This window comes from Elephas maximus, chromosome 23, assembly GCF_024166365.1.
Source record: "Elephas maximus indicus isolate mEleMax1 chromosome 23, mEleMax1 primary haplotype, whole genome shotgun sequence".
Lineage (NCBI taxonomy): Eukaryota > Metazoa > Chordata > Mammalia > Proboscidea > Elephantidae > Elephas > Elephas maximus.
In genome coordinates this window covers 65,923,202-65,936,081 of record NC_064841.1, presented here as the reverse complement: position 1 = coordinate 65,936,081, position 12,880 = coordinate 65,923,202, and the positions used below count along the sequence as shown (strand labels likewise).

The following is a 12,880-nucleotide window of genomic DNA, read 5'->3' as shown; positions in this document are numbered from 1 at the left end:
CAACAGAGGACAATATTTAGGTACAAAAAGCTTTGCTCAAGGACACCAGCCAGTACATGGCTGTCTCTGGACTATCAGTCTCTCAGCTTTTTTTTTTTTTTTTTCCTGCAGTTCTGGAAAGACCTTTGCAATTTAAAACACCTGGTAATAATCATTAAAAACTTCCCTGAGTTAGTAAAGGCAGAAGCTGGCAGTATGGAAGTTGGATTTTTCATTTTGAATTATCCTGTTGGCTGCCTTCCTGTTAACATATAATTGCTAATTCTCCACTCCATTTAGTGTGTTGGAATTCTCCTTTTGTCAGTAATGCAGTTTATGTTGAATACAACTGAGGAAGATTTTTTTGTAATTGAGAGGACCGCTCACAATGACTCTCAGAAGCTCCACTGAAGATGCGTCATGGGTTTCTTTAAAGATTCTAAGTCCTCATGCTAAGAAAGCCTATATAAATTATTCCACAAAATTGCAATTAAATCGGGGTAAAGAATTCGGTTTAATTTATGGACTGTTTGATTAAATAATTATAAGGAACATCCTTGAGCTAATAAGGTGAAGATTTTAGATGAGTGTCTTTAACTGAAAGTCGAAATTTAATTTCGTAATATCCATGTTGGAAATTATTCAATGGCATCACGCCTTTTAAAATTAAGTGTTTTGAGGAATACAAACCTTTGCTTTCATGGAAATCCACTGCCAACTCTTTTGATTCTGCTTTCATCCAGTGTTCTCTACCTCCCACGCCCAGTTAAAATATTTTATAATGCCATTTCTGGAGGACGTGAAGGAGATTGTAGGTAGTTGAGGTATTTATAAATACTATGCTGCCAAGTGATAACGTGGCTTGCTGTACTGCAGAATATGTTTATTCTCTCTTGCAGGTCTAAAACAGATCCTGTCACAGGAGCTGTGAAAAATACAAAGTACCATCAACTTTAGTAAGCATTGCAAACTCAGTTTTCTGTGCACATTTGCAGTTTTCTTGTACTATTTCATGCTGCGAAATGTCTCTTTATGTTCTTGCTATGAAATAAGTAGTTGGAATTTATGTCCTGTTATGTTAACGTTAATTGCCACCGACACCGCCGTCACTACTTTTAACAGCTTTTTCTAGAGTCTTTGTGATTCTCCACTTTGTCTGGTCTTTGGCAGTGATTTGCTGGGACTGGTTACTTACCTGGACTGGGTCATGATCATCGTGACCATCTGCTCCTGCATTTCCATGATGTTTGAATCCCCTTTCCGAAGAGTCATGCACACACCTACTTTGCAGGTACAGCTGCTCAGTCTCAGCTCACGGCTAAGAGGAAAACCGCCGACCCGCAATTCTTCTGTTCTTTCTAACCAAACTGGCTTTTGCACACTTTCAGATTGCTGAGTATGTGTTTGTGATATTCATGAGCATTGAGCTTAATCTGAAGATTATGGCAGATGGCTTATTTTTCACTCCTACTGCTGTCATCAGGGACTTCGGTGGTGTAATGGACATATTTATATACCTTGTAAGTCTTCGGTTCCCTCTTAAATACAATGGTTTTGTAAAATCTTCTTCATTTCAAAGGGAGCCATTTGGCACTAGAATGAGATACATGGGTTTAGAGATCTGAGTTCTTAAGTAGTTGATTAGATACAAATAAATAATAGACAAGTAAAATCTAATAAGTATTACAAATATCTGTGGATAGTTAGATTGTTCAAATACATCAACCACAATTTTATGTATGAATGAGACATTAACTATTAAGGCCTAAAATAGTGAATCTAGTTTGCATCCCACAATTCTTGTGGCTCCTATTCTAAAAGAAAAAATATGTATACTATATCACATAATTATCATATAATTGATTGATGAACTCCTTGTTGTTGTTGTTAGGTGTGGTCAAGTCTCACAGAGACTTCATGTGACAGAACAGAACTGTTTCATAGGGTTTTCATGGCTGTAATCTTTATGGGAGCAGATCTCCAGGTCTTTGTCCTGGAGCTGCTGGGTGAGTGGGGGAGTTTGAACCGCCAGCCTCTCTGTTAGCAGCCCAGTGCTTAACTTTTGCACAACCAGGGCTCCTCTCTTATTGTTAAAAGCCAACTAAAGTGAGTGCATTGGACTTCTCTCTTAATTCCTCCAGTGTTCAAAGTCCCTGGCTCTAACAGATACCCATTCAACCATTCAATCAAACCAAGTTATGAAACTCTAGGAAGGGACTCGTTGAAATGTGATTTTAACTGTACATCCAAGAAAGCATAAAGTCAATATATCTTGAGACACAAAACAAAAAATTGTGACGATTAACATACAGCCTGTTGCAGAGGGTTAATAAAATAGTATCACCTTGCTTGTACGAAATAGCTAGAATAGTGTTTACCAGGGGCAGGAAGGAGAGAGCAAGTGGCAGTCACTGTTTAGGAGGCAGTGCGTTTCTGTTTATGGTGACAGGAATCTGGTAACAGATATTGATGACGGTTGCACAACATGATTAATGTAATTGATGTCACTAAATCGTATATGTGAAAAAGGTTAAATTGGCAAATGTTGTGTTATATGTATTTTTACAAGAGTAAAAAATATTCTGATGTTGATTGAAAGAAAAAGTGAGTATCAGGTTTAGTATCCTTGATCAAAGGCATTCCAATCCTACTGACATCAGCTGAGCCTCCAGTGTAGCAAGTTAAGAGAAGAAGAAGAATGCACTAAGGTACACGCAGACACTATGTGGGCCACCCCGTTCCATTCCTTTCGTGTTGCTGATTACGTCGCTTTGTGCCCTTTAACAGCTCCAGTTTGGGTTCATTGTTTAGACTTGAGACCTCATGTAGTTGGTGGAGTGGGTGCTTATCCTAAATGACACTTGGAATCTCTGCAAATGAAAAGTTGTGGCAGGTTGGCTCTAAGAAAAGGTAGAGAATACAAGGTAAATTGCATGAACTCCAGATACTATTTTCCTTCTTCAAGGTGAGCTTGATATTTCTTTGTTGGATGCCTCAAAATGTGCCTGCTGAATCGGGAGCGCAACTCTTAATGGTTCTTCGGTGCCTGAGACCCCTGAGGATATTCAAACTGGTGCCCCAGATGAGGAAAGTTGTTCGAGAACTTTTCAGTGGCTTCAAGGAAATTTTTTTGGTATGTCACAGTTACCCTTTGCTTCCAGCTCACAAAGACGCACGTCTGTAGCGTAGCTAATGAGAGGGTAAGGTGAGTCTTGCTTGTCAAGGTAAGTCTAGAATAACAGTTATTGCCAGAGGTTGTAAAGGCACCAACAAAACACACACAGTCAAAAGCTTTACCTGTGATAGCTCTGGCTTACCACTATGTTTAATTCAATGAACATTTTTAGTAAGCTAAACAGAAAACCCTCTGGAAAGCACAATGAAAAGCGAATCCAAATGGATGATATCCGCTGACCCTTTCATTCCTGACTTTTGACCCTAATTTCTACTCAGGGTTTTAGTTTCCCCGTCTGAAAATTGAGGATAAGAAGATTTAACACCATCTACTCCACGAATGCGATTAGGAATTAATGGATTTGACCATATATTCTCATTTCGTGTGCCCCCTAAAGCACATGGCATGGAAGTTGGCTCTAGATCTTTGGAGTGTTAATATAAAACAGCTTAAAAAATGTAACATGCAGGTATACCCCACTCAAAGTAAACTCAGTGAACAAGAATGAATACTTACAAAAGGGATTTAGGGACTTGTAGGCACAGGGCTGCAGATTAAACAAAGAGAGGCTCATTGCTCTCAATCTCTTACGAAAGGATCTTTGCCTGACAAAAGATAATCAAAGGATTCTCTTTATTGTTAATGAATCCTCCTTGTTCAGGAAAAACATGAATTAATTTATATAATCTTGTTTTAGATCTTGCTTTCTAGGAACACACCTATGGTAGAGAATAGTTATAGTTGCAATTAATTCTAAAGTATTATAAAGATGGCGCAGTGGTTAAGAGCTCAGGCCGCTAACCAAAAGGCTGGCAGTTCAAATCCACCCGCCACTCCTTGGAAACCCAATGGGGCGGTTCTTCCCTGTCCTGTTGGGTTGCTATGAGTTGGAACTGACTCGATGGCAACAGGTTTGCTTTTTTTGGTTTTGTGATGTTACCAGAGGCATGGAGTTGCTAAAATTAAAAAAAAAAAAAAACAAACACGATGTGCTTAAAGTTTCATATTTTCTTTTAGCTAAAGACATCAACTTCCGACTTTTCCCACAGTTATCATTGAAGAAATACCATGACAGCTAATGTATCTGAATCTTGTGATTACTGATTTTAGGAGAAAATCAATTTGTGACTCTCTTCCGATGATATTTCTGTGTAGTTTTAGTACATTTAAGGTATACGTTTAGATCATTCAACCAATACAGTTTGAGGGTATGTTCAGTATTTTTACCCTTTGCCACTTTTCTCAGCTGAGACTAGTCAACCAGCAGAGGGCGCACAAGTAAGTTAACATTTTATTTTCAGGATTGAGTGCTTTCAAGTGGTCTCTGGGCAAAACACATGAGAAAGCAATTCGCTCTGCCTCTGCTAATAGTGATATGACCCCATTATGACAAAATGAGAAAAATACAATCATTGAAAAATTGTAATTAGGTTCCATTAAATAAAACAGAGTCAAGTGTTGTTTTTAAAATCAGAAAAGTCCAAGTCATTTCTATTTCTGCTCAGCCCACTTGCTTACATGAAAGCCATACGTTTTTAGTTTAAAAATGCAAAACCCATTATTAATTTCTTTCGTTTGACATTTTAGTAATTGAATGACCTGTGGTGGAGAAGTTAAACAATAATGTCATTAAAAAACCTTCGTTCAGTGTTATCTGAAAAGTTCTGTTCATATCACTGTTCAACCCGAACATACTTTTATTTTTTATTGTTTATTTAACAAGACATTTAATGTTTCCTCGATTTTTTCAGGTCTCCATCCTTTTGTTGACATTAATGCTTGTTTTTGCAAGCTTTGGAGTTCAACTTTTTGCTGGAAAATTGGCAAAGTGCAACGATCCCAACATTATTAGAAGGGTAAGATGGTTCTTTCCGTCTTTTGGAATAAAAACTCAGGTACCATTGACTACCAAGGTTCTTTTAAGGGCCTCCTGGAAAAAACCTTTTGTTTAAAGCAAAACCCCTTTTATTTAAAGCATGCAATATGTCTCTTCTGGATAGTAAAGATTTATAAGGTTAAAACACATCACAGAGAATTCTACTCTTCTTTTTACTCCACTGTCAATCCACTGTTGACATCTGTAGCACGGTCCCTGAAGAGTCTAGGTTGTCATAGCTATGAGCTTCAGAAACTCTCCCTTTAGGTCTTTCGTGGCCTAACCCTGCCTCAGTTGTCACTTAAGACTCAAATCAGCCATCAGCTCCTTGCAAAAATAGACAGAGGTAAAGATCGCCTTTCACATCGCTTTTCCCACTTACTTTTGTTTTACTCTCCATTTTCAACATTCTTCTCATTAGGAAACAAATGCTCTCACGTTGGTTCCTAGCTGCCCAGAATCTTGCCCCTTATGACAATTAACAGGGACCTCAGCAAAGGCCCAACCTTGAAAACTGTCACTATGGCCTTTCTCTTCGTCTTTCTTCCAGAAACACACCTATGGTAGGGAATAGTTGTAGTTCCAATTGATTCTGAGGTATTTTAAATACAAAAACCTTAGTAAGAAGAGGCTAGTGGCTATAACCACGTGATGTTTAATATACAGTAAAATTTGTATATAACACCTAGAATAGATTGGACAGATGTCCTCTAAATGGCCACCCAGGAATTCAGGTTCTTTCTGTCTTGTGGTTCCATCCTTCGCTATGTCCTCAAAGTCTTCTCTGTTGAGTTGGCAGATAGGGACAGAGAACCATCCCTGTCGGGTTGCTTCTACCTACCCACATTCCACTGGATAGAGCAAGGCCTCCCCATCCTGGAAGGGAGCTGGAAAATGTAGGTTAGTGCTGTGCTCTGGAGAAAAGGGGAAACAGTTTGGTTAGTGATTAGCCAGCCTCTACCGCATCATTCGAGATCAGCTAATCACTAACCAAACTGTTTCAATCTCTGCCACATCACTCAGAGCCCTGGTGGTGCAGTGGTTAAGCCCTCAGCTGCTAACGAAAAGGTCGGCAGTTTGAATCCATTAGCAGCTCCGTGGAAGCCCTAGGGGGCAGTTCTGCTCTGTCCCATAGGGTCGCTTTGAGTTGGAATCGACTCGACAGCAGTGGGTTTGGTTTTTTGGATTTGACCACATCATTCAGTGCCCCATTGGCTTTGGATCTTGCCCTATATTACAAGTAGGCTAATGATATAAACCAAACACTGCTGATGTGTAAACTAGCTAAAGTATTTTCCATCCAACTAAAGCAATGCCTTAAATCAAGTAAAATGCATGTCTCCAGAAAGTCTAATAGAATTGAACTACAATATTACATATTTCCAGCAAATATGGCTGCCTAATATAGATTTTTGGAGGCCTAGTGGCTCCTTGGTTAAGCTCTCAGCTGCTAAGGTCGGCGGTTCGAATCCACCAGCCACTCCTTGGAAACCCTATGGATCAGTTCTATGATGTCCTATTGGGTCGCTATGAGTTGGAATCAACTTAATGACAACAGGTTTGATTTTTGTTTTTAGTGTAGATTTTATGTAAACCTGAAGAGTCCTACGTTTGTAGGCTTCTAATTATACAAATTACTAGTTCTCTAATAGTTATAAATTACTAGATAACATTTTTATCCAGTCAAAATATAACATCAATGGATTTAATAATGAGGTTTTAAGGAAGTGGCAGACTAAGAGAGACATAATCAGGTTGGGCAGACCTTACATTATTTCATAAGTCCCCACGTAGGTTGCTACTTCCCTCAGCTGTCCTCCCCAAAGGTTCCAGGAACCCTTAGAAGACAGAACAAGGAACTTGGGATCAAGGTCGCAGTGTTCCAAATAAGTTAATGAAAGAAGCAATAAAGAGCTGATTCATCTAGTCCATAAGCCTCTGTAAGGAAAGAAGAGTTATTTTAGATCCACATTGAAAAGAGGTCAGAAAGATAATAACAACATTTCAAGATGAAGCCTGCTAGGAGTCTTGGATGACTCAGAATATTAATAATGGTCCAAGAACATTGTGATTTTATGTTATCTGCTCATACTCAGCCCAAGTTAGAGATTGATGACTTGTGTGGGGATGGAGACCACAGTGTGGGATAGACAAACTGTCTTATGAAGGCCTAAGAAAACAGCCATCATAGATAGCATCCAAGTCAAGCAGAATAACTGAAAAGAAATTGATGTAGTGAGAGGTGATCTAAGTCTTTACATCAGGACTGTTTCCTAAACCCAATGTAAGAAACTAAGGCCAAAACTGTCACATGGATGAAGGGATTACCAGGTCTATCCCAGAGCTTAAGCCCATCTTTCTTAAAAAAGAGACAAACCCAGGGAAAAGAGGGAGTTAGATATACCAACACTTGGGTCATACAGCTCACATGTAAAGAGGATTTGAGTCGTAGGTGCTGCGTTTTTCAGCTGGGAGATGTTATTTTCTTGGTATTTGTGTGTTCCCATTCTAAAACCACAGAAGTCTTGAGACCACTATAGATAGAGATTAGAGCCCAGAAACTGTAGAGATTGGGGTCCCATAAACAAACTCTAAGGATATCTGTTGACTCATAGTTATTAAATATCAGTTATGTACAAGGCATAGATGACATGAGGAATAGAAAAACGAACAAATAGATCACTGTTGCTGTTTTGCAATGTTTTCAGTCCAATCAGAATATGTGTTTCATGTTCAAGCAACTGTAGGTTAAGGTCGGATGTTAAAAGAGGAAAAGGGAAGCAGAAATAATAAGTGACCTGATTTCAGTTGTGAGATATACTACTTCCAAATGGGGGTACTGTACTGGGAAGGCTTTATGGGGGCAGTAAGGTCTGAGATGAATGAACAGAAACAAACCTTCTGTCTTAGTCATCTAGCACTGCTGTAACAGAAATACCACAAGTGGATGGCTTTAACAAAGAGAAATTTATTCTCTCACAGTCCAGGAGGTTAGAAGTCTGAATTCAGGGCAACAGCTCAAGGGGAAGGCTTTCTCTCTGTGTCAGCTCTGGGGGAAGGTCCTGGCTATCAATCTTCCTGGGATCTAGGAGTTTCTCAGCACAGGGACCCTGGGTCCAAAGGACACACTCCACTCCCGCTTTTCACTCTTGGTGGCAGGAGATCCCTCTGTCTCTCCATTCGCTTCTCTCTTTTATATTCTCAAAAGAGATTGATCAAGATACAATCTAATCTTGTAGCTTGAGTCCGGCCTCATTAATATACTGCCTCTAATCCTGTCTCATTAACGCCATAAAAGTAGGATTTACGACACATAGGAAAATCACATCAGATGACAAAATGGTGGACAATCACACAATACTGGGAATCATGGCCTAGCCAGGTTGACACACATTTTTGGGGGACTCAATTCAATCCATAACATCTTCCAAGCAGGGGAAACAATAAGAAGAAAGACATAAAACAAGTACAGAAGGGATAGGAACAAAACAAGGAGCAAAGAGTATGGGCTTTGGAGTCAGATTAGAATCCTACTTTAATAGAGATGATTGTTATGTCTGGTTACTTCATCCTTCTGAACCCATTTCCTCCTCTCTAATACTTCTCACACATATATACTATGAAGATTAAATAAGCTCACTTATATAAAGTTCCTGCCCCAACCTCCCATAGAAAATGTACCCTTCACTTTTCCCATGTAGAGAAGAACTTTAAAAATTAAAGACCAGAAAGGTAAGTCAGGGAGAGATCCTCGAGAACCTTGAGTATCAGACTAAGGAGTTTGGAATTTCTTTCATGAGAAATGAAAAGCCATTGACGGTTTGTTGCAGAAGAATCACAGATACTTACCAGAGCTTACAACACACGAGTCGCTGTCCCTAGTGCTATTGTTACCTGCATTCTACTGATAAGGACAACAGGCATAGAAATGATAAAAAGCTCACCAAGGTCACCCGTCTAATAAGTGGGGAGTCCTGTTTAGGGAGCCTGGCTCCAAAGTCCATGATTTTAACCAGTCCAATAGGCTGCCTCACCCAACCAAGCGTGGGTTCAGGTGGACTCAGAAAGACAAATCGGGAGAGGCAGTGCACCCAAATACATCTGGGGACTCTGTATGAGACACCACAACACAGGTGCTTAAAATACTATTGTAGGTGAATATATATATCATTACGAAGAGATAACTGCAACATTTTTTTTCTAACTTTTATTGAGCTTGAAGTGAACGTTTACAAATCAAGTCAGACTGTCACATATAAGTTTGTATACACCTTACTCCGTACTCCCACTTGCTCTCCCCCTAATGAGTCAGCCCTTCCAGTCTCTCCTTTCGTGGCAATTTTGCCAGCTTCCAACTCTCTCTATCCTCCCATCCCCCCTCCAGACAGAAGATGCCAACACAGTCTCAAGTGTCCACCTGATGCAAGTAGCTCACTCTTCATCAGCATCTCTCTCCTACCCACTGTCCAGTCCCTCCCATGTCTGATGAGTTGTCTTTGGGAATGGTTCCTGTCCTGGGCCAACAGAAGGTTTGGGGACCATGACCGCCGGGATTCCTCTAGTCTCAGTCAGACCATTAAGTATGGTCTTTTTATGAGAATTTGGGGTCTGCATCCCACTGATCTCCTGCTCCCTCAAGGGTTTGCAACATGTTTTTAACTGCAAAAAAATGGACTGTAAAAGAGTGAAAATGGTATGATCTCATAGGTACACAGGAAAAAAGCCTGGAAGGATATACACCAAGATATTAGTGTGTTTGTCTCTGGGTAATTATAGGTAACTTTCCTTCCTTTTATTTACCCATACTTTAGAAATTAAAGATATATTATTTTTTGTACAAACTCTTTTTTAAAAAACATGTTATTGGTAGCCCAGAAAGAGGTAATGCTGGCATTAACCAAACTAATGGAAGTGAGAATGGAGACACAGACCATGAGGGAGGGGAAAAGTCTGAGACTGCGCTGAGATTTTGATTCTGAATTACCCATTGGATGAAGTTAGTGCTGTGGACAGAAATGGGGAAGCCAGGAAGAGGCGTGTTTTAGGATGAAGAGGATTTGAAACAGGTAAAAATTTGAAGATTTATTGAAATATTCAAGTGGCGATCAAGAATTTTACAATATGCACCTAGAACCCAAAAGAGAGGTTAAGGCTCAAAATATGAAAATCACAAAGAATTGAAAAGATAGCAAAAACACAACTATAGGCAGAAAGCGACTGAAGAATTCCTACTCATGTTTTCACCATCAACTTCCATCTACCCATATCTTTATTATCTTCACCCAAGTCTTTATTACTGTTTGCTGATGGATCCATCACTGTTGTTACTTAAAAGACCTTTGTTATTCTGTATAAAAAGTGCTTCCTGTCTTTCTTCTGAGTTCATTTTCTGACCATATTTTCCCTTCCTTTTTTTCTTTTTTTTTTCACCTCTACTTTAGGAAGATTGTAATGGCATATTCAGAATTAATGTAAGTGTGTCCAAGAATTTAAATTTAAAATTAAGACCTGGAGAGAAAAAGCCTGGATTTTGGGTGCCCCGTGTTTGGTAAGTGTCTTAGTCATCTAGTGCTGCTATAACAGAAATACCACAAGTGGATGGCTATAACAAAGAGAAGTTTATTTCCTCACAGTAAAGTAGGCTAAAAGTCCAAATTCAGGATGTCGGCTCCAGGGGAAGGCTTTCTCTCTCTGTTGGCCTTCTCATCAATCTGCCCCCAGACTAGGAGCTTCTCCACACAGGGACCCCGGGTCCAAAGGACGCGCTCTGCTCCTGGTACTGCTTTCTTAGTGGTATGAGGTCCCCCACTCTCTGCTTGCTTCCCTTTCCTTTTATCTCTTGTAAGATAAAAGGTGGTGCAGGCCACACCCCAGGGAAACTCCCTTTACATTGGATCAGGGATGTGACCTTAGTAAGGGTGTTACAGTCCCACCTTAATCCTCTTTGGAGGACAACCATTTGGGAATGGTTGGGAATCATGGCCCAGCCAAATTGGTACACACATTTTGGGGGGGATGTAATTCAATCCACGACAGTAAGCAAATGTTATTATCAGAAAAATACCATGAAAAATGCTATATTTATCAGTATAAGGTATTAAGTATTATACAGTGTGAAACTGTTAGGGACTTTAAAATGATTTTAAATAATATAAGAAAAAGCACTGAATTCCACAGGATGCAAAAGCGAAGCGAATAAGAGAAAAAGTGTCATGTTGAGGCCCATGTGGCTTCATTGAAGTTAACGGAATATTACCTCAGTATTTTTTGAGAACTTTACAGGTATGGATCTGAAGTCAAATAGCTGTAAAAACTAGTGATTCTTTACAAAAGGGAGGGAGGGGTTTCTGTCAAATTTAAACTAGTCTCAATAAAAATGTTTGTAATTTTAAGGAAGGAACTGATGTCTTCATACCAGTTGTAGAGAACCCTCAATCATAAAGCTATTTCAGCTCCATTTACAGTGATGGATTTCCACTATAGAAAAGCTGCAGGTGAATAATCAATTATGATAGCCAACTCTTTAAAATTCATTTTTCTTAAAAAAGATATTTTCAAAGCATTTACATCAATGTTAGAGGCACCTAGTACTTCTTCCTCATCCATTTTACTAATGACCATGAATGTAATCTCTGAGTCTCCTTCATTGATGAGTGGAGTGTAAATCAACTTCATTTGTCTCTTTAAGCCTTTATCTCTTTTTCAATTTCATTATTACCTCCTAGAATAATGAGTGAACCCCAGCAATGACTCTGCTTTTGTCACAACTGACGTTCTCTTCTAAATGTCAAAAGTCTTTAAAAGGAATAACATTTAACCCAGCTGTACTCTAGGGCTCATTGTTACCTTGCTTTGGTATGAAATTCATTTTTATAAATACTTGTATATAATTTATATTGGCCTTTTTCTTTTTTAATACCCAATAACTAAGAAAAAAGATTAAATTTGTTTGTATGGCTTGAGTTTGGAAAGAGCAGAGTCCAACCCAGGAGAATATCTTCATCCCAGGGCCAACTAGAAAAGCAATCTAATTTACATTAAAATAAAAAATTAAAGAAGCATAAAAAGTTTGTTTTTGTGAGACAAAAATTCATAATGATACCATAAATAATTTATTTGTATCAGAACATTAAATGAAATTTTTCCTTCTGTTTTGGAATTTGGGCTGAAGTTTCAAAGCTGAGGACAATAATACGGGATAAAATACCCTTACATTCTAAAGAAACTAATGAAAGCCATCCCAAAAGAAGTTGCTAAAAGGTTATGCACCTCGGTCATCCAGTTCCAGTTTATGTAAAAGGAAACTATACATTCAACCATACTTTCATGAAGTAAATGAATTCACAGAAGTAAAGAATGCTATGGCATCTCCCTTCCCTTCACTGTGGAAAATGTTGAGGGTACTTCTCACCCCAACCGAGGATCATTCTCAGAGACTGGCAAGGCCAGGGGGGAAGGCACCGATGGGCAAGCTGCTCTGGTATTCCTTGAGGGCCAAGTAGTCATTGCTTAGGTCGCCTAATGTGAACCATCTTGAGGGGACCCTGCTGCAAAGGGCTACCTGCTGGGAAGGAGGTTATTGTTCTGTTAATTGCTGCCCAGTCTGCTCCAACTCATGGAGATCCCATGTGCAATGGAATGAAATGTTGTCCAGTCCTGCACCATCTTCCTCTTCATGATCATTGGTATGTTTGAGCCCATCGTTGTGACTATCCTGGCCATTCATCTCATTGACAGTTTCCAGGAACAGGAGTTGAGAGTTGCCCAGAGACTGCCAGGAGCTGGGAGTTGGCCACACACCCACACTTCATATGCCGGGTGTGCTGCTACAGACACACAGATGTACTTTA

At 39.4% G+C, this 12,880-nt stretch overlaps 1 protein-coding gene across 3 annotated transcripts in view; it reads left to right on the top strand.

Moving 5' to 3' along the window:
* The window catches only part of NALCN (sodium leak channel, non-selective), a 406,966-nt gene that overhangs the window by 342,942 nt on the left and 51,144 nt on the right, over positions 1–12,880 (top strand). For all 3 annotated transcript variants that reach the window (XM_049867215.1, XM_049867216.1, XM_049867214.1), the window contains 6 exons: positions 879–935; positions 1,150–1,270; positions 1,368–1,499; positions 2,945–3,112; positions 4,906–5,010; positions 10,472–10,578. In XM_049867215.1, the coding sequence (XP_049723172.1) occupies positions 879–935; positions 1,150–1,270; positions 1,368–1,499; positions 2,945–3,112; positions 4,906–5,010; positions 10,472–10,578 (690 nt within the window). The remainder of the gene's footprint in view (positions 1–878; positions 936–1,149; positions 1,271–1,367; positions 1,500–2,944; positions 3,113–4,905; positions 5,011–10,471; positions 10,579–12,880) is intronic.